The following is a 22,209-nucleotide window of genomic DNA, read 5'->3' as shown; positions in this document are numbered from 1 at the left end:
CCTATCTTCAGTTCCAACGTCAAAGCCGTTCTTCTCTACCGGTCAGCAGCTTGGAAGCTCACAAAAGCCATAAAGAGTAAGCTACTGACCATCGCCAACAAATGCATGCGCTGCATCTTTGAGATCTGGTGGTTGGAAAAAATATTTTCAAACAAAAGTCTGTGGGATAGAATGAGCCAAAGTTCCATCAATCAAGGAATTCTGGAAAGGAAAGGAAATGGGGCTGGGTTGATCACAACCTAAGCAGGATTGGAAGACAAATGTTAGACTGGCAGCCTGAAAGAAGAGAAAAGCTGAATGACCTAACGACCTAAGTCGAACGACCTAGAAATATGTGGACGAGGAAACGAAAGCAATCGGCTCTTCTTGGTCTGAAAACAAGGAGATAGTCCCAAATCTCCTCCACTGACATGAAATGGTGGCGGCCCTATACTCAATACATAGTAATGGAGACTGAACAAAAAACAAAAGTATTAAGTGGTGAACTGCTAGAATCGTTAGCACGTCGAACAAAATGCTTACCGAAATTTCTTCCAAATCTTAACGTTCTCATTTTAAATACTACTGAGCTGGGGTCAAATTTGCCTTTATATTTTCGGATTGAGAAACTAAAGAACCAGTCTTGTACGGGAAACGAAGGAATTGATTAAAACCTCATATAAAAATTGCTAGACTTATTACTAAGTCAAAAATTATAATACTCTATAACATCATACTAATAACTAATACTCTATAACACCATACATACATTAACACACATACATTTATAATATATGTTTGTACCTCTCTCTCTCTCTCTCTCTCTCTCTCTCTCTCTCTCTCTCTCTCTCTCTCGCTATATATATATATATATATATATAAATGTATATACATAATTGTATGTATATAAATGTATGTATATATAAACGCAAGTATGTATGTGTGTATTGGTATATAGCATATTGGTATATGTATATAGTATAAAGATATATTATTAGCAACAGTTTATCTTTCATAAAACGTGAATCAGTTGAAAATAAAAGTGAAACAAAAATTAGCATATTCCGTTATAGTGAATTAAAATGAGAAGAGATTTGCTTCTTGCATTAGTCTCTGAGGTGATTGGTGTAATTTTATGTAACCTATTGAACAAGACACCCTTTGGCTAACACCAATTCAAAATGTGTCTTGAATTCGTCCACTTGAAACTTGAGAATATTCATTATTATAACCCAACCGTTGTAAATTGTACACTAACAAATAATAATGAATAAATAAATAAATTAATAAATAAATGAAGTTTTGCAGCTATTCAAGTTGTTCAGGTTTGCTTAGATTTCATTCCATTTTCTCCCTCTTTGATAAATGGTTCTTGTAATTATAAAATTTCGACTCATCTCTAAAATTTTTTTGCTAGATTTAAAATGTTTCATCTGAGTATTATTTTCTTTCTTGTTTTTGTTTTTTTTAGTTGCCATCGTGTCAAAGTCATGGCAAAAAGATGAAATGGAATATTTTATTTTATTTCATTTTCATTTTTATTTTTGTTTCATCGAATTTATGTTTAGAATTATCTCTTTCCTTTTATACGAAAATTATGCGTGAAAAAAATATTTCCTTTAGTCATCGTCATACCTTGTGCCAATGAAGAAGCTTCTTTTGTGCTCTATCAATTTGCTAGAAATAAGAACGAAATTTCTACTCAAATCACACACCACATTGAACAAAAATCGTTCATATCAGGAAAAACATACACAAAAATGTACGGGATGGTCATGTCAGGAATACCTTTGATCTAGATCAGGTCTGCTTGGTCAGAATTGACTGTGTTAAAGAACACCAATATTGCACTGAAATGTTACCCAGTGACTGGAACAAATAGACACATCGTGCATAATCATATTACATTATTAATAATTTAATAATAATAAAAGACATCGTGTTGCCAGAATCGTTAAAGCGTCGTTATTTGTTCAGGTTGTGTAAGTTCTCACTTCAAATTTCTCCGAGGTGAACTTTGCCGTACATAACCATATCCCTGCTGTTCATGAAATAAAGTATCGGTCAAGTAGTGAAACCGATTACATAGACTTATCCACCACCTCTCCAAAAATATTTGACCTTGTACCAAAGTCAGAAATAATTAAAACCGACATTTTTGTTCTGTCACAATGCATACTAAGCATACATGTTGCGCTGTCACTGCATGGTTACTCTAACTGAAGTTAACTAAGTTCATTGAACATATATAAAAGCGTGTCATATTCATATTACTTTATTGAGGACCGATTAATGAAAGGTCGGCTGGTTTTTTATTCCGAATCGTCAATAGGATCTTATGAGAGAAGTATCCTATTCCTTAATATTTCCGGCGAAATTATGTTTGTATTCATCATTGGGGAAACATTTTATTAAACTGGGCACGCACAATATTAAACAATATTCCAAATTATTTTAACCAGGAACTAGAAATGGAGAAATTTCAACATGAAATGGCATATAACATGGCCTATTAACGACTCATTGGCGAAATGCACTCCTATGCAAAATTCAGAACATACACGTAATGAATATACAATGTACGTGCGTGTGTGTGTGTGTGTGTGTGTGCGTGTGTAGGGACACCATACACAGACACAAACACACACACTCAGACATATATATGTACGTACTATGTATTTACTATATATAAATCATTGAATGACAAGGGAGGTGCGAATTCCTGTTCTTCAGTCATTCAAACATTTCTATTCCGCTCTATACTCAACGTATATTAAATTCTAAAACATGTTATTAGTGCCGCTATGCCTAAGCGAAGTCATATCATTACATGCACATGCACACATACATACACTCGTGCATCCATCCATCCGTACATACATATATACATACATACATATATATACATACATACATACATACATACATACATATATACATGCTTATATATATATATATATATATATATATATATATATATATACATGCTTATATATATATATATATACATATACACACACATGTGTGTGTGTAAATATATATAAATATGTATGTATATGTGCATAAGTGTGCATATAAAATGGATATGTCTATGTGTGTGTGTGTGTGTGTGTGTGTGTGTGTGTGTGTGTGTAGAATAATATACCAGTTGAATAAAGTTAAAACGTGGTCTGGTTTTCTTGTTTTCTTTATTATGGTATTTCAAAGCAATATTAATTTGTTTACAATGTTGAAGTGTGTTAAACATTAAAAAATATTTTGTAATGTTCATAAAGTTCAATTAGCGCTTTCATACTTTGGTAGTAATCATATGATTTCAAAATACATTTAACTGGCAGTCGCGTTCCTGACAACTGTAGTAAAATGACTGACTTCTTCCTTTTTATACCTCTTAGAAGGCTCCAACAAGCTGAATTTTATGAATACAGTTTGACCAATCCGCACGCAACTTAAACGTCACGGTTTCTCGGGCGTACCGATATTACTGGCATAGAACCCGCCTTTATTTTAACCAATTATCTTGCGGTTTACATTTATGGTTTTATGAGTGAGCAAACTCAGTTGGTTTCGATCGTTTTTCTTTTTTTTTTTTTTCAGTTCATGGGAGTCTTCTGTAATTTGTTTATATTCATATGTTAAAGATATGTTTTAATTCACATCATTAACTGGTTGCTATATCATCGTTGTTATTTCCGTTCAGAACAGGTCTGAACATTTTAATAAACCGTTTTTCTTTTAACGTTCTTCCAAACTCACTTGTGTCATGTTGTTTGTGGAAAAGAAGAATTAGAAACATTTAGTTAGCTATTTCATCTCTATCGGTTGTCAACCGGTATTTCAATAGACACAGACATAAACACACACACACACACACACACACACACACACACACACACACACACACACACACACACACACACACATATATATATATATATATATATATATATATATATACGCACACACATATACATATATAGGCGCAGGAGTGACTGTATGGTGAGAATCTTTCTTCTCAACGACATGGTTTCCGGGTTCAGTTCGACTGCGTGTATGTATATATGTCTATTTCATTCACAAGTTATTGTCCCACCAGAAGACATAAGGAATGTTATTTGCTCAAGATGATACATAATGGGGTCGAACACGTAATCTTGTGGTCGCGAAACACACTTCGTAACCATTATCCCTTACTACACCTACATATTAGATGTAGTAAGGTAAGTTGATTTACCTCTTTGTAAGTAACATAGCATCAGAGGGAAGAGTGAAGTTGCATTAGAAACTAAGATGCTGCAGCGTTAAGTTCATGAGTTATTAACTTTGGTAACCATTGACGAAGGTTCTCGTTTATAATTTCATTGCATCTCTCCTTTCAGAGTTATCATTTAATGCTACCCGAAGCCTAATGGTGTTTCGGGAAGAGTTAAATGCAACCCTATGCATATCGACGTTTCGGGACGAGCTAAGTGAGCGAGCTAAACGCATAACTAAAGGTTAATTAAAGTCTCATATCTTTTACTTATCTTCTCGAGTTACAATGGTTTACTCTGCTACATTTATCTTACCTATCATAAAACTCAAAGCCAAAGACAGGATGAGTGTTTAATAGACGGCAATGGAATTAAAACAACAAAGTTCAAAAGTCGATTCAAATGTGATACATGGTAATTCCAGTTGGAACTGGGAATTGAAGGTTATTAAATATAGTTAAAAAAACACAGTGAAGAGGCAATGACGAGAATCGAACCGACAATGGTTTGATTGAGAGACATTTTGTATGTAATTGATTCGACAAGCTAATGTTCTCAGAGACATTATGTTACATCATTGATAATGCATTATGTCTGAATATTCAATTTTGATAAATCAATGTATTTGTAGATTGCTTTCACGTTAATTGCATAAACAGTTTTCATAATTAAAAGAATACTGAAGAAATTCTGTTTCCAAATAAATAAACAAATAAACAATAATTGCTAAAATAACATGACAATCAAATATAAATGCATATTCTTAATGTTATTTTGTCTTTTCTTATTTTTCAGGTAAGTCGGTTTAAAGAAAATTTGAAGAGAAAATCTATTACATCATTACTGCATTTTAGGTAAACAATTTCAAAAAGTATAACAAAAAAAAAATAATAAAAAAATAAAATGAAAAACAAATTAATAAAAATTAAAGAAAAAAAGAAAAGAAATGAAATAACAAAATAGACGAAATAATTCAAAATATATTGTTGTGTACGAATGTACATATGAATAAATGTGTGTATTGATGTACGTATACATGCGTATATATATATGCATATGTAAGCATATATACATACACATACACGCACACACACACACACACATATATATATATACATATATATATATATATGTATATGTATGTATATCTATAGATATGTATGTGGATGTCTATATCTATCAATCTCTCTCTATATATATACATATATATATACACACATATATATATATATATATATATATATATATATATATATATATATATACATATATATATATATATATATATATATATATATATATATATATATATATATATATATATATATATATGTATGTGTGTATGTATGTATGTATATACAGATATAACATATGTAATTGCGTGTGTTTGTATATGCATATTTGTATATGTAGATATATATCTCGTGAATTCCATTTTCCCTTTCTCTCTTTCGTTATATATATATATATCTGTGCGTGTGTGTGTGTTGTTGTTTATTGATTTCTTTTTGACTTGGCACACAAAGGCACTGTATTTTAACGGAAGCAGACAGGAGTAGGTTGTGGTAATATTTAGTCAATTAATTCCAATTCGGAGTTGAAACCACACAGTGGTTACGACCTTTGAATTCTAAATCCTGCATATCTCATTTCATTATCGCCATTATTCCGAGTAGTGGATGGCACAATCGATTGAGGTGGTGGAGTAAATGTGTTTCGGGTATTTAAATACTTCCATTGTCGTTTTAAGTTCAAATCCCGCCGAGTTTGCTTGATAATTATTATTATTACCTCGACCTTAGCGAAGGCGGAGGTATTCTTTTCAGTCGTGTTTGTTTGTTTGTCCCTGGACAAGATATCTCAAGAACCGCTGGACAGATTCGGATGAAACGTTCAGGGATATTTGGCCTTGTGACTGGCACGAAACGATTAGATTTTGGGATCGATCCGGTACCGGACAAGGATTCAGGATTATTTAACTTGTTTTTTTTTTACTCAAGTTTTGGAAGCGGTCGGGTTCATTTTTAGTATTCTCGTTTGTGAGGGTAGTATTTTATTTCAGATATTCTCATTTTAAAAATCATCTCTGACTAATTGTTGAGAGGACGAGGTTTGCGTGCTCTTGTTATTATTGTTATTATTGTTATTATTATTATTATTATTATTATTATTATTATTATTATTATGAAATTCAAAGCGGTGAGCTAGCGAAATTGTTACAACGCTGCACTAAATGCTTAGCAGTATTTCGTCCAAATGCCGTCACGATCGGCTTTGCTTTTCATCTTCCCGGGGTCGATAAAATAAGTAACAGTAGAGCACTGTGCTCGGTATAACCGACCCAAAACAGCCCCCCCTCCCCCCAAATTGCTGGCCTTGTGCCAAAATTTGAAATCAATATTTCTTATGTTACTTAAGGCAGCGAGCTGACAGAATCGTTAGCATGCCGGACAAAATGCTTAACAGTATTTCGTCTGTCTTTATGTTCTGAGTTCAGACTCCACCGATATCTACTTAGTCTTTCATCCTTTCGAAGTTGATAAAATTAGTACAAGTCGAGCGCTGGGGTTGATATCATCGACTTGCCCCTCCCTCAAAATTCAGGCTTTGTGCCTATCGTAGAAAGGATAATTAAATTCAGCCTTCCTTTCGCAATAAAATAACAACTTCAAACATCAAGTAAACTATCACAGAATTAGGATCGAGATTTTATCAACTTTAATGATCATTGCAGCTTAATTGGTATTAGTTTTGTCGACTACTGAGGAATAAAAGCAAATATACTCACAGTCGGGTAAGCGGGATAAATAGCCGTACAACTGTTATATATATATATATATATATATACGAGAACACTATTTAATCATGTAATCAGTCCATTGATGAAGCTACAGTCAAATACATACGACTGCAACGTGACAGTGTTGTTAAGATTGTTAAGGCGTTTCGCAAAGTAACTTTGAGTTATTCCTTCCAGCTCCCTGAGCTTCGAATTCAACTTAAGCTGAAATGAAGCTTACCTCTTTCTAAGTCCATAGATAAAGTACCAGTTCTTCTTCTTCTTCTTCTTCTTCTTCTTCTTCTTCTTCTTCTTCTTCTTCTTCTTCTTCTTCTTCTTCTTCTTCTTCTTCTTCTTCTTCTTCTTCTTCTTCTTCTTCTTCGTTCTCTCTCACTCGTTTTCACACACACACACACACTCTTTCTCTCCCTCCATCTCTCTCTCCCTCCCTCCCCCTTCCTCCCCCCTCTCTATCTCCCTCTTTCTCTCCCTCCCTCTCTCTCTCCCTCTCTCTCCCTCTCTCTCTCTCTCTCTCACACACACACACTCACTCACTCACTCGTTCGCCCGCTCTATGAAAGAAATCGGCTGTTACCAAACCTGGAGAAAAAAAGAACTGTACTAAGAATTAAACCACTTAATGCATAACTAATGCATGGTGTCGCTAAATCCAAAAGGGTCTATAGCCACTTCAAAATTTCTAGCCATCTTCCCCTATTAAGTATGAGCATTTATCTCATTATATTATTCCATGTATTTATTTCATTATATTATACCTATAGTACTTGGGTAGTCAATGCAGTTAACTAATACTTCTCATTGCGAATCTCTTTAGATAAATTCAAATCAACCTTATGGCACCTGAATTTAATTGAAAACAACTATTGTTTTTCAGTCATTAAATAACCTTGATCGAATAGACGTAAGATCAGAGACATTTCGGCCTTAAGCATCTTGTATATTAAGACCACATCGTCTAGTTTGATTAAATTCAAAACGGTAGACATATAAATTTGCGGGAATTTTGCTCAGTTTCTAGCAGATCAATTGAGTGCACACAGATCTCAGCGCTGAATTGTTGTACACAGCAGTATAGTTTGCAAGCATATCGGTGTTATTAAGAATCAGAGTTCGATTCCACTGCTTAGCACCATAGCCAGGCGATTTCTACTCTTATCTCAAATCCACAGAAGTCATATAATCGATATTGCACAGAAGTTATGCACAAGCTACTGCTGAGTTGTTCATAACTGAGTCACTCAGTTTAATCGCTGCCACATTTAATAGCATTGTCATTAGCACAGTTAATTCTGTTACAAACTTTTATACCATGCCTCTAGTTTCTTTGTACTCTTATACTAGTCTCGTTGACCATCCAGTTATTGGATGTTGCAATTCAATTTGTTGACTAACACAAGTACTAAAACGAAAGTTTTGGATACTTTGCAGATTTTAGTTATATCACTCGAAGTTTTACTTACAAACACCATTACTGATATAGGTCAATAAGACAGATTAGCTCTGGATTTCGGAAATTCCATGTAGATACATTCAAAGTGTTGTGATGTATTGTTGGAAGTAGCAGAAACCTTGTGTGTGTGTGTTTGTGTGTGTGTGTGTGTATGCGTTTGTTTGTTTGTGTGTGTGTGTGTGTGTGTGCGCGCGTTCCACCGTATCTGTGTCTTAACTTTATATCTTTACAATGACCAAAACATACCTTTCTGTCTGAACAATGCTTAACATCCCAAGTTAATATACTCTAAAATGTTGCAGGTAGTAGAGGCACAATATTTTGCATCAAGTGCCAATAGTATCTCAAAGATATACAAGTAAAGAGAATTATATTAGAAAACATACAAATTTATCTCAATGTGACTTAATTTCATCAGCGCAGATATCTAGCGTAAATGATGTCCTGTTTTGTACATATTAGCAAACTAGGAAACTTTTCCCAGTTGCTTGATTGTCTTGGAAATGCAATTAAATTTCGTCCAATCGTCCTAATAAAAGTTACATTAAATAATGTTTTCGTAGATGTAAAAAAACATAGAAATGTCACAGCTGGGATGCTTCTGATGAAAAAGTCTGCTCAAACATGGCTGACCTGCGATTAATCATGAAAAACAATATTTTCTGATCTAGGCACGTGACTAAGGATTTAGGCGAGGTTGAAATCGATTAAATCGAGCTTAGTGTTTAACTAGCATTTAATGTTGGTGGATTTGAATTGAAAGTGCTGGGTGAAATACCGGCACGCATATTTATTCAGTGCTTACCGACTCGGCCGTTAAAATGCCATTACAGCAATGACCTTTGTTGTTGTGTTGTTTCTAACATAGGCACAATGCTTATAGAAATTGATTAATAGTTTACATCAAACTTAGTACTTAATTGATAATTTCAATCTGCAGCTTCTCCAAGATTTTTTAGCTATGGATCCATTTGACTGCTATTTAACTCAGATGGACCGCCGTAGCCACTTCATGTTTAAAATATCCAGTAAAAGTTTCTAATTAGAATATATTGGGAATGTATTAAATTTATTAGGAATATATATTAATATATATATATATAATATATATTCCTAAATTTATTAGGAATATATATTTGAAAAATGTTCAAATATTCTGTGTATTGTAGAAGTTTATCTACTTTATTGCAGATAAATTTTGACAACAGAATCTTATATGGACCTGTCGATAAGGGAAATATGAAAGTTAAAAAAGAGATCACAGTAGAATTTGAATTCAAACGAACAGAGGCAAAATAAAAAACTGCAAGGCATTTTCTTCGATGCTCTAATGATTCTGTCAACTCTGCTTATAATTTAAGCTGCAGAGCAGCAGTTATAATTACATCGACCCAAGTGCCTTATTGAGACTATATTTTCTCGAATCTGTGGAAACGTAAAGCAAAGTTCACATCGGTGGAAAGTAAACTCGGTTGTCAAATAGTCGGAACAAATAATGCAAGACAATTTCGTTCCGGTTCTTTACATTCTGACTATTCTGTCACCCTCAAATAATAATACTAATATGTTAGTCATAAAGTTTGATATTACTTGTTAATTTGAAGACGGTGACTTGGCAGAAGCGTTTTTGATTTGGACGAAATACACATCGGAATTTCTTCCTTCTCTTTACGCAGAGTTGAAATAACATCGACTTTGGTTTTTATCCTTCGAGGATCGATAAAATAAGTACTAGTTTGGTACTTGGCTTGATGTAATTGACTGAACGACTACCCTAAAATTGTTTCCTTTGTGCTAAAATTAGGCATAAATTTTTATTTGACTTGGCGAATAACGGAAATGTAACTTTTTGCTTCCGGTAACACAAATCAACGACACAGTTGCGTTTCTATAGACGCTTAATGCAATTTCTTTACGTTGCTAATGTCACTGGAAAAGGCATGAACTTCACGTTAACACTTTGCCATAAAATTCGAGAAACTCTTCTCTCTCTTTGTGTCTTATCAAAAGAGATCAATATTATCGTGTGTGTGTGTGTGTGTGTTTATGCGTGCGTGTTTGAGGTTGTGTGTTATCTGTGTTTCTTCTTTTCCAAATATTAAATCAATTTCAAATATAATATCAATAATCTTATTCACAGTGAGCCATTTTGTAATATATTTAAATATTTGTGAAGACAAGTGTGAGGTATGGGTGGGGCAATGTGATATAAAGTTTATTTCCTGCTACTGTTCAAATAGTTGTATCAGAAAATTCTAGATGGAGTTCTCTTATCACAGAGAATTATATTGACTGGAAACATCGACAGACTAAAGAAATTTCTAAGAAATTACATTCCAGTGGGATAAAATCAATTACAGCATTATTGACTAGGTAGCAACTTGCATCCTTGGTTACAGGGGAAATAACACAGAGATAACTGATTTTTTTCTCTGTGTATGGTTGTATGTATGCATGTGTGCGTTTGTATATTTCTTTAGTATTTATATATATATATTTAGTATTTAGTTATATATTTGTTAATACCAACAGAAGTGACAGTTCATTATAACGAAAGTAAGAATATACAAGTTATGTCTAATAAAATCACATACAAAATGAAAACCCAGCAACTTGAAAAATAATCGTTGCAAAAACGTAGCACTATATATCTAAGATACGTATTTTCAAGATCTTCTCATAATTTTTTTATTTACTCCCCGTAGATATGTTACCTTAGTTACAACTGGAATTTTACGCCCTTGAGCAGAACGATAAGCTATGGAAGATTACAAGCAAACAAACAAGTAGACAATTTCGCGAGTCCAGATTCATATAATGACATTTAGTTTCTTTTTTTTAATCTTTTATCTACAACAAGCGCAGACGTGACTGTGTGGAAAGAAGCTTGTTTCCCAACCACATGGTTCTGGTTTCAGGCCCACTGCGTGACACTTTAAGCATGGGTTTCTGCTATAGCCTAGAGCTAACCAAATCCCTGTGAGTGGATTTGATAGCCGGAATCTGAAAGAAGACCGTTGTGTGTATGCGTGTGTGTGCGTGTGTGCGTGTGTGCGTGTGTGCGTGTGTGTGTGTGTGTGTGTGTGTGTGTGTGTGTGTGTGTGTGTGTGTGTGTATGTGTGCTTGTCCCTTCCACCACCTGACAACCGATGTTGATGTGTTTGCGTCCCCGTAACTTAGCGATTCGGCAGAAGAGATCAAAGTATCAAGCTTTGTAAAACATAATTACTGGGGACGGTTCATTCGACTAAAAATTTCTTCAAGGGTGTGCCCCAGCATGTCCGCAGTGTAATGACTGAAACAAGTAAAAGATAAAAGTTAAAGGCAGCACAAAAACCCCTTTGCTGCAGCACAGTCTTCACATACCCCTGTTTATTATAATTGATGCGTTGGATCGGCCCACAGACATATAACCCCTAAAAACGTGTGTAAGTAAATAAAGATAGCTGCAAGGAAATTGCTGGATTACTTTGCAAGAATAATGCTTTTTAAACACTGATTTGGTTAAGTGCTTCATTTTACTAAGCCAAATAATTTATAGATTTATTCCGATATGGTTCAATATATTAAAATGAATTACTTGCTCTATCGCCTTGCGTATCTTTACTCCTTTCAAATGAATTTCAAAGAAAACGGCTTAACTCTTTCATAGTTATGTTTTATAGAATTATTATTTGCATAAACAAGAATTTTTATGATATTAAAGTAGTAGATATGATGTTGTATCAGTAGCGATAATGTCGTAAGTCAAACATTAGTATCGTTGTATAACATATAACATATTAATTATTTATTAATCTTTTAAAAATACTTCGTACCAAAATGTATTTGCAGCCAACTGCTGAACCGTCATAAGGTCGCTCGGCATGCTAGAAATAGCTGCCAAATTTCGTCAGGGTAGGACACGTTGTATATAATAATTTATATGAGCTGGTGAGGAAGCCTTTTATGTAGCCGCACGACCAGCTAGGAATAGCTGCCAAAGTCTATGAAATTTACATATTTCTTTTTCCAACACGAAAGACACGTTGGGTAAGGTCTCAGATATACGAAAGTTTGTATAAAAACGGAATATTCAAGCCTGGAACGCCGCTGCTCTAAGCTCAACTGAATGAAAGCTAAATTGAGGTGGTCAACAACAACAAAAACAACAACAAAATAAAATAACAGTAACAACAATATTAACAACTAAAATAACAACAGAAGCAACAAAAAAGAGCAGCAACACCACCAACAACAACAACAATGACAACGACAGCAGCAGCAGCAACAACAATAATGCCACACCGATAGCTGTAGTAACAACAACAACAACAACAACGGTAGCAAATACAATCGCAGCAACAACAATAGCAACAAACATCAATAATAACAGAGTAACAACATCGCCGACATCGGCAAATACTACACAATAAACAACGTTTGCAACAACAACAACAACATCAACACCAACAACCACAACATCTACATCATATCAGATTTTCTTATTACCAATTATGGATAGAATGTCACAACAAAAATATCACATTTCGATTGATCTGATTCGGTGATTTCACCCCCGCCTTTCACCATTTCCCCTGATTTATTCCTTTCTAACAACTTTTAAATTAAATTGCTTCCTGTAATAAACCAGTTACTTCCATCAGTCAGTGATTCTTTTCATCTTAGGTTAAACACCATACGAATTTCTAGTTAGAAAAGAGTCACTATATATTACTGGTATTTATTTTATAAACATCAGGTGCAGGTGTGTGATAAGAAGCTTGCTTCCAAACCACATGGTTCCAGGTTCAGTCCCACTGCGTCGCACCTTGAATAGGTGTCTTCTTTTATAGCCTCAGGCCGACCAAAGCCCTGTGAGTGGATTTAGTTGACGGAAACTAAAAGAAGCCCGTCATATAAATGTGTATATGTGTTTGTGTCTCCATGTCTGTGTTTGTCACCCACCACACCTAATACTGCTTGAAAACCGGCGTTGGTCTGTTTACGTCCCCGTAATATAGTAATTCGGCAAAAGGGACTAATAAAATAAATACCAAGTTTTAAAAAGATAAGTACTGGAGTCATTCATTCGACATTTGGCTAAAATTTCTTGAAGGCGATGTTTCAGCATGGCCGCAGTCTAATGAGTGGAACAAGTAAAAGATAAAAGATAAAAGATAAAAGACTAAATGACCAGAACGTCAGACATCGTATGGAGAGATGAAAGTATATATCACAGTGTATCCAACCGTGCATTCTATTGTTTTGTCTGTTTCGGCAGCTTGACTTCAATTAGAAATGATTCATAATACTGGCAAGAATTGCACATTTGTCGGGAGAGTATTTAGGCAGTCACATTGGCTCTAATATATGACTGGTATTCTATTTCTACTGATATAGGGAGCATGAAAAGCAATGTTTTCTTCATCGCTGAACAAATACCACAAAGCATTTTGGAAGACACGCTACTGTTTCTCTGAATTGAAGTCCCTTCTTTCAATTACTATTGAAATTCAAATTTTGGCACAAAGCCAGCAAGTGTGAGAGAGGAAATAAATCACTTACATTGACTCCAGTGCTCAACTGGTACTTATTTTATCAACCGCGAAAGGATCATCTCGGTGGAATTTGAACTCAGAACGTGAAAACGGATGAAATGTTGTTGAGCATTTTGCCTGGCGTGCTTACGATTTTGCCAGCTCGCGGCCTTGCAGCTTTCAATTAATATAAGTTGCAGAAAAAAAAATGAAAGAAAAAGAAATACAATAGTAGTAGTTGATGTAATCGTGTCCAGCCTAGTTCTTCATCTATGCTCTACTTTATCGATTCTGGAAGGATAAAAGATAGAGTTGACCTCGTCGATATTTGAACTCAAAACGTAAAAAGTTGAAACAAATACCTCAACATACTTTAAACAACGGTTGAACGCTTCTGCTAATTTACTTACCTAAATAGTTTCTAACATAGGCACAACGCTACAAATTTTGGTGGAGAACGGCTTAGCTGATTGCATCAACAGTAGTTGCTGACCAGAACTTTATTTTATCGACCCCGTGAGAATTAACGGCAAAGTTGATATTGAGGATATTTAAACTCAGAAAATAAAAAAGTGGAAAAAATAACATAAGTCGTCTTTTCCAACGCTGTATCGATTCCACCAGTTCGCCGCGTTGAAGTTGGAGGTATTTAATAATCTTTTCTACTATAGGCACAAGGCCTTAAATTTTGAGGGAAGGGGCTAGTCGATTACATCGAATCCAGTGCGGAACTGGTACTTATTTCATCAATTCCGAAGGGTGAGCGGCAAATTTCGGCGGATTCAGAACGTAAAGAGGGACGAAATGCTGCAAAGCATTTTGCCCGTGATGGTAACGGTCCCGCCTGCTCGTCGCCTTCTTTGTCATTTACTTACTTTAGTCATTAGACACCAGCTATGCTGGGGCACGACCTTGAGTGATATTTTGGGGAGAGCATTAATCGATAGCATGACTGAGGTTTCATTCCATTGAACTTACAAGCATAAAAGGCAGATATGATCTAGATGGAATTTGAACTCAGAATACAATGAATCGGAACAAACATTGCCAACCCATTTTATTAGATGCGCTAATGTTTCTGCCACCCCACCACACTCTTATGATGAGTTACACCTTTCATCCTTTTGGGGTCCATAAAATAAGCAGCAGGTTACCGCTAGAATAGATGTACCCGACTTTCCATTTCCCCAACATTGCTGGCCTTGTGCCAAAATCTGAAACCAATATAAATAAATAGCTTCTGTCAAATTGCTGAAGACTTGTTTATGGGGCCGCATTTGTAACAACGTTGTTAATTACATCCACTCTGTCTTACTCATCTTTCATTTAAATTAATTTTGGTTGCGTTCGACACCCATCACCGCCCATAAATAGCAAAGTCACATTGCGAAAGAGAAGTGTGGAATATTTCAGCAAACATTTATTCTGACTACTCCTGCATTATACAAATTAATTCTTAATCTATCAGTAATTAAATTATCTTCAAAATTAGAACCCTATTTAAATTGATAATCGATTTTTACGTTACGTTCAATCAATTGATATATTCCCAGTATATGATTTGTTAACACTTGCTAAATTGAAACATACATAACTGTCGGTTACACGACATGATTTCATCATAAACTCGGTGAAGTGTGTTGAAGTTAGTAATACGGCCATTACCAGTGCTATGATACACACATAGAGACATATAAACATGCACACACACACAAACACATACACACAAATTTGTAGATGTTAATATATACAGACAAATATGTGTATGTGTGCATATATTAATATATATGTGTATATATATATATATATATATATATATATATATATATATATATATATATATATATATATATATATTATATATATATATATATATATATATATATATATATATAAATATATAAATATTTGTGCGTATATATATATATATATGTGTGTGTGTATATATATAAATGTATATACAGAAAAACTTATATATTTATATATATACATATATATACACACACGTATATACACACACATATATACACGCAAATATATTTATATATATATATATATATATATATATATATATATGTATATATATAAATACATATAGATAGATAGATAGATAGATAGATAGATAGATAGATAGATAGATAGATAGGTACACGCACATATATATGCATATATATATATGTACATATATATTAGCATATACATGCCGTCCCTATACATACTCCATTAGGTGTGATCGAAGTTACATACAATATGTATTTCGCATCATTTCTTAAAATATAGCAACAGGAAAGAAAGAAAGAAAGAAAGATAACTAGAAAGGGAGACAGAAAGAAAGAAAACGGAAGAACGAAAGAAACGTATTTCAATGACGACGAACAAAATTAATGATTTGTTAAGGTCGGTGTAGACAGAAAGAATTAACTCAATATGTGGCGATAAAAAGAGAAATATCTGTTTCTCTTCTTTACGTAATACCTAACTCCATGAGTAGTAGGAGTGAAGGGAAATAACTCACCGCATTAGATGAAGTTTATGCAAAGTATTGTATCAACTAACATCGATAAATTTCAAGTTGAATGTCTTCGATGATTTTGTCATGTGTTCATCTTGGTGCCATAGTAACATGCACACACGCGCGAGCACAGGTCGTCATGTCTGAGCACATATGTTTATATATGCCTCGCGAAGTGAAGTAATTGATCGCGAACATTTGGTGCAGCTCCCTCAGAAGGGATAAATATTTTGTGTGTGTGTGTCTGTGTGTGAATACATACGTATAAATATATATATACATCATATATACTTTATTTAAAAGCAGAAGAAATATAACAAAAGATTGTTACTCGGAGTTTCACGTTCCCGTTCATCGGCCAGTTTTGTTAGAAATGGGAATGGAATGACAATGCAAATGTATATGTATATATAAATATACATATATGTATATATACATATGTATGTGTACGTATATATATGTATATATATATATATATATATATATATATATATATATATATATATATATATATATATATATATATATATATATATATATATATATAAATACATACATATATATATATGTATATATATATATATATATATATATATATATATATATATATATATATATATATATATATATATATATATATATATATATATATATATATATATATATATATATATTGATATATATATATATATATATATATATATATATATATATATATCAACACACACGTGCATGTGCGCGCACACATACACACACACTCGCGCGCGCAAGCACATATCCGTACATAAATGATAGCAATTTGGCTGCTTTAGAATCTCCGATAATTTTCCTCAGAGTGTTCGTTCTGGCAATCTACAGCTTAAGTTCAAATTCCTCGGAGTTTTAATCGAACTTCTGGCCTCTCAGATATTATGTTTCCCTACCAACTCAGTACCGGTGTATATTATTCATCGATTCCTTCTCTCTAACCGTTCCTCTTCGCCGCTCGCTCTTCTTTTGCGGTATTCGTCTACGACTGCACCTCAGAGCTAAAATTGAATTTGAAGAATGGAAGAGGATGTAAACCAATGTTATAGCGATAACAGGTTTACTTTTTTTCATTAATCCACTTGAATCCATAATGAAGTTTTCTAATATTTAATATGATTTCAGTTCTACTCATTTAGAATGTACTGTGCTTAACACATTAATCTATCTGTCTATCTATCTATCTATCTATCTATCTATCTATCTATCTATCTATCTATCTATCTATCTATGTCTGTCTGTCTGTCTGTCTGTCTGTCTGCCTGTCGATTTATCTATCTAACTATCTTAACATACCTACATACATACGTACGTACTTATGTACATACATATATGTACAAATATATGTATGCATATATCTGTATGTAAGTAGTTATTTAAAGCTTGGCATACACATTTTTGCATGCCAATTAAAGCACTTTCAGTGCCTATGGCTACCTGACGTCATCCACAATATTAAAAAATGCCATATATAAGAGAAAAGGTTTGCGTACGCCGCTATATATATATATAATAAAGAATGGCACAATAACGCAAACATCCAGAGAGTTAGGTGATACAAGAAAGGGACAAAACATCCAGATAGACGATACAAAGAAAACACGGACAGGTCATTCGGAGTTTTCTCTCTTCAGTCGAGATCCAGATTATCCTTGCAATTTCGGCTGGTTATTCTCGATATTGCTCCAATCTGGCCAGCCCCAAGGATAAAACTAAACTAAGAGCATTAGATTCCTTGGAAGAAAGCAGCGAATGTATACAAAAACAAGGACGGAAAAAAAAAACGAACAATGTTACACAAATACAGTAGGAATAATAACAGGACATAACAACAGATGTCTCTCGACTAAGGACGAATTAAATTAAGCTGGCGTGTATGGAAATAAGGCGCAGGGCTAGCTGTGAAGTAGAAAGCTGTGGCAGTTTGGGTGTCTTCTACTATAGCCTCGAGCCGACCAAAGCCTTGTGAGTGGATTTGGTAGATGGAAACTGAAAGAAGTCTGTGTTTGCATTTGTGTGTGTATTTGTGTGTGTATTTGTGTGTGCGTGTGGTTCCTCCCACCATCGTTTGACAGCCGATGTTGATGTCTTTATTTCCCTATAACCTAGCGGTTCTGCAAAACAGATTGAGAGAATAAGTATTAGGCTTGCAAAGAATAAGTCCTCAGGTCGATTTGTTTGATTAAAAAGGTGGTGCTCCGGCATGGCCGCAGTCAAATAACTGAAACAGGTAAAAGAGGTATAAATATGATTGATGAGAAAGGCATACATATGACTGATGAGAAAGATGGAAGATGGAAGGTACGAGAATGTTTATTGATCACTGCACTTGTTTCGACCTATCGAGCATTGATTCCTCACGGGTGGGATACTGAAAAACTGGTTAGGAATATTACTCGGCGTAGATGTGTCTCTTCAGGTGATTACAAGTTGTATCTCGTTAAAATAACGTCTGTTCCGCAACTTTACTTCTCGGTATGTGCATATCGAGATAGAAATCATATGCAAAAAGAAACAAATACACAATTCAGCGAAAAAAGTATTAAATATAACCGTTAGCAGATGGATCAGAACAATTCTAGTGATCAATGAACAGCCTTGTATCTTCCATCTTCTTTCTCTTTCAATAATCAAATACCCAATGAACACTGTGAAAGTGAACGTGCTTGACTGTTAAGTTACCAGTCGTATATCATTCGATTTGTTATTTAATGCATATATATATTCTCTCACACACATTTCCATTTCCATACCTGTAATATGTGTATATCTGTGCCTTAAGTTATATATATATATATATAACTTAAGGCATGCATATTTTAATGATAACGTTAATATATGCTTTTATATTCCGGCTTTCCGAGCAATAAATTATTTCCAATTCAGGCATAACACCATCAATTTATGATGTTAGGCTATCCAACCGACTTCAGTGCTTGAAAGTTACTTTATTTCATCGATCTAAAGGTATGAAAGTAAAGTTTGCCTCGGCGGGATTTGAACTTAAAACATAAATACATTTTCCCTGTTATCTCATCTCTAGTTATAGCCATTTGTAAATTATGCCTGGCTATTGAGGACTGTCGTGAAGGTACACAACTGTGATACTATATAGATACATACACACAAACACAGACACATACACATCCACATACACTCACATATATATGTACATATATGCTTCTGTGTATATAAACAAAGAGAATAATTTTATGCAAAAGTACAAACCCAGACTTAAACTTTAGCAAAATACATACACAAATAACTATTCAATCACGAAACTCATTCTGCTACTTAACATGAGGAACCGACAGAGCTAACAACCTAAAATTTAGCCACTGAATCACATAAAAACGACCCCTGTCTACCCTCCCACCAGACAGATTAAATTGGAAGTGCCTTGATTGCAACTAAACATGTTCTCTCAACCGTGTCGGCCTTCATTTTAGGCACAAAATATACTGTCACGTGGCACTAACGCACGGACGTAACCGGGTATGTACAGAAGGTTGTAAACTTAATCACGTGTTCACTCTCTACAAACACGTGACAGAAAACATTCAAAGCATTGATTGTTTAGTACTACCACTTGACTTGTTCAGTCAACCGTGTCAACCTTAACTTACGACGCCAAACATTGCCACTTGATAATAACACAGGGACGTTGTTGTTGTTGGCACTCCGTCGCTTACGACATCGAGGGTTCCAGTTGATCCGATCTACGGAACAGCCTGCTCGTGAAATTAACGTGCAAGTGGCTGAGCACTCCACAGACACGTGTACCCTTAACGTAGTTCTCGGGGATATTCAGCGTGACACAGAGTGTGACAAGGCTGGCCCTTTGAATTACAGGTACAACAGAAACAGGAAGAAAAAGTGAGAGAAAGTTGTGGTGAAAGAGTACAGCAGGGTTCGCCACCATCCCCCGCCGGAGCCTCGTGGAGCTTTAGGTGTTTTTGCTCAATAAACACTCACAACGCCCGGTCTTGGAATCGAAACCGCGATCTTATGACCGCGAGTCCGCTGCCCTAACCACTGGACCATTGCGCCTCCACAACACAGGGACGTAGCAGGGAACCAATAAAAATTTCTAAGACCAGTCACGTGACTTTCCTCAACTAATCAAACCTTATTCGAAACATACAAATGTGAGCCATGAATTCCCTATAAGAATAGGGCAAGCTTCAAACACTAGTCAGATGCAAAACCGCTGCGATATAAGCCACGTCTTTCTACTTCAAACTTTTGAAAATCAGTGTAAACTGTGAAACCGGTTAAATCCTTGAATATAATAAAAAAGATATTTTAACTATTCTCAGTGCATTTTCAACTCCTATTTTCCCTATATTTCTACTCGTATGGAATAAAACAACTTTGTTATATATATATATATGTGTGTGTGTAGTGTGTGCATCGCACGGAGATTGCTTAATGGAAAGAGCTACCCTTCCTTTTTGAATGAAAAAAAAAATGATTTGGATTATTTAAATTTAAATTTAAATATTCTACTATTCGGCAGAGCATGTCTGCAAATAATTAACTCTTCGCTGGTTTCCTGGCTCTTTATTATCAATTAGCTAATGAGTTAATTAATCTATTAATGATTTGGTTTGCCAAAGAATTTTCGTCACAGCACAGAAACTTAACGATAAAATGTCCCTCATGCATTCACACTCTAGTAGGACGCAATAACACGTTGATCTGTTACAAATGTTCACTTGACGGTGTTTGTTGAAGATCCATTCCATTATAAAATGAAGTTGTCGTAGTGGCAATCATATTCTCGCCGCAACAGAACAAAGTGTTTTTTTTCGTTTTAGCTGCATGCTTGCCGCATTAAAGTTTACCCTTTTTTTTTATCATTTACTTCCTTCAGTCATTAGATTGCGTTCATTCTGAGGCACCGCCTGCAAGAATTATTAGTGGAATGAATCGATACCAGTATTATTTTCTTATACGCCTGGTATTTATTATTTTCTTATATACCTGGTATTTATTCATACATCCGCTTTTGCGGAACCGCTAGGTTACGGACATGTAAATACACCAATACCGATTGCCAAGCGATGATGGGCAACAAACACAGACGCAAAATCACACACACACACACACACACACACACACACACACAGCTATACGACAGGCTTCTTTCAATAGCCGTCCGTTAGATCGACTCACAAGGCTTTGATCGGCCCAAGGTTATAGGAGAAGACATTTGCCCAAGGTATCAGGCAGTGAGATTGAACCTGGAACCTTATGGTTGGGAACCAAGATTCTTCACATACAGCCACTCCAGCACCCCACCCTTTTGTTTTCAAGTTTGCTGCATTGGTAGAATAGTAAGACCATGAGTAGAACTATATAAGCTTCGGGATTGTTACTTTGTGATATATATAATAGCTCTTTGGGTTTTGAGAGTAATACGTGCGAAGACACTGGAACCAAGTTGTATCAGATTAATTTCACGGCCTTTCATTTTGAAAAGCATTAGTAGCATAGAGAGGGAAAACTTGCATGTATGGGCAACTACCTGACATCCTAAAAAAGAAACATCTTGCCTAGGTTGCACATATATGAGAGTGCATGCACAATTGTATAGCCGACATTGACCGACGGAGGTCCCTGTCCTGGCACAATTCTTAATGTAAAATTATATACTGAAACAGATA

The 22,209-nt window shown here is 34.7% G+C and overlaps 1 protein-coding gene across 9 annotated transcripts in view; it reads left to right on the top strand.

The window, feature by feature from the left end:
• The window catches only part of LOC106875319 (uncharacterized), a 606,879-nt gene that overhangs the window by 569,766 nt on the left and 14,904 nt on the right, over window positions 1-22,209 (top strand). For 5 of the 9 annotated variants that reach the window (XR_016243165.1, XM_089357633.1, XM_089357630.1 and 2 more), the window contains one exon: window positions 5,028-5,411. The exons of 2 other annotated variants lie outside the window; for them this stretch is intronic. Coding sequence is in view for 5 of the 7 variants with exons in the window: in XM_089357633.1 (XP_089213759.1) it covers window positions 5,028-5,090 (63 nt within the window). In the remaining 2 variants the exon portion in view is untranslated. Of the gene's footprint in view, window positions 1-5,027; window positions 5,412-9,673; window positions 15,755-22,209 lie in introns of those variants that run through there. 2 more of the 9 variants (XR_016243166.1, XM_089357631.1) reach the window with 1 other exon arrangement.

Source organism: Octopus bimaculoides, chromosome 9 (genome assembly GCF_046866305.1).
Source record: "Octopus bimaculoides isolate indiv1 chromosome 9, ASM4686630v1, whole genome shotgun sequence".
In the NCBI taxonomy this organism is placed as follows: Eukaryota; Metazoa; Mollusca; class Cephalopoda; order Octopoda; family Octopodidae; genus Octopus; species Octopus bimaculoides.
The sequence above is the reverse complement of the archived record's forward strand: the minus strand, read 5'-3'. Positions and strand labels throughout refer to the sequence as shown.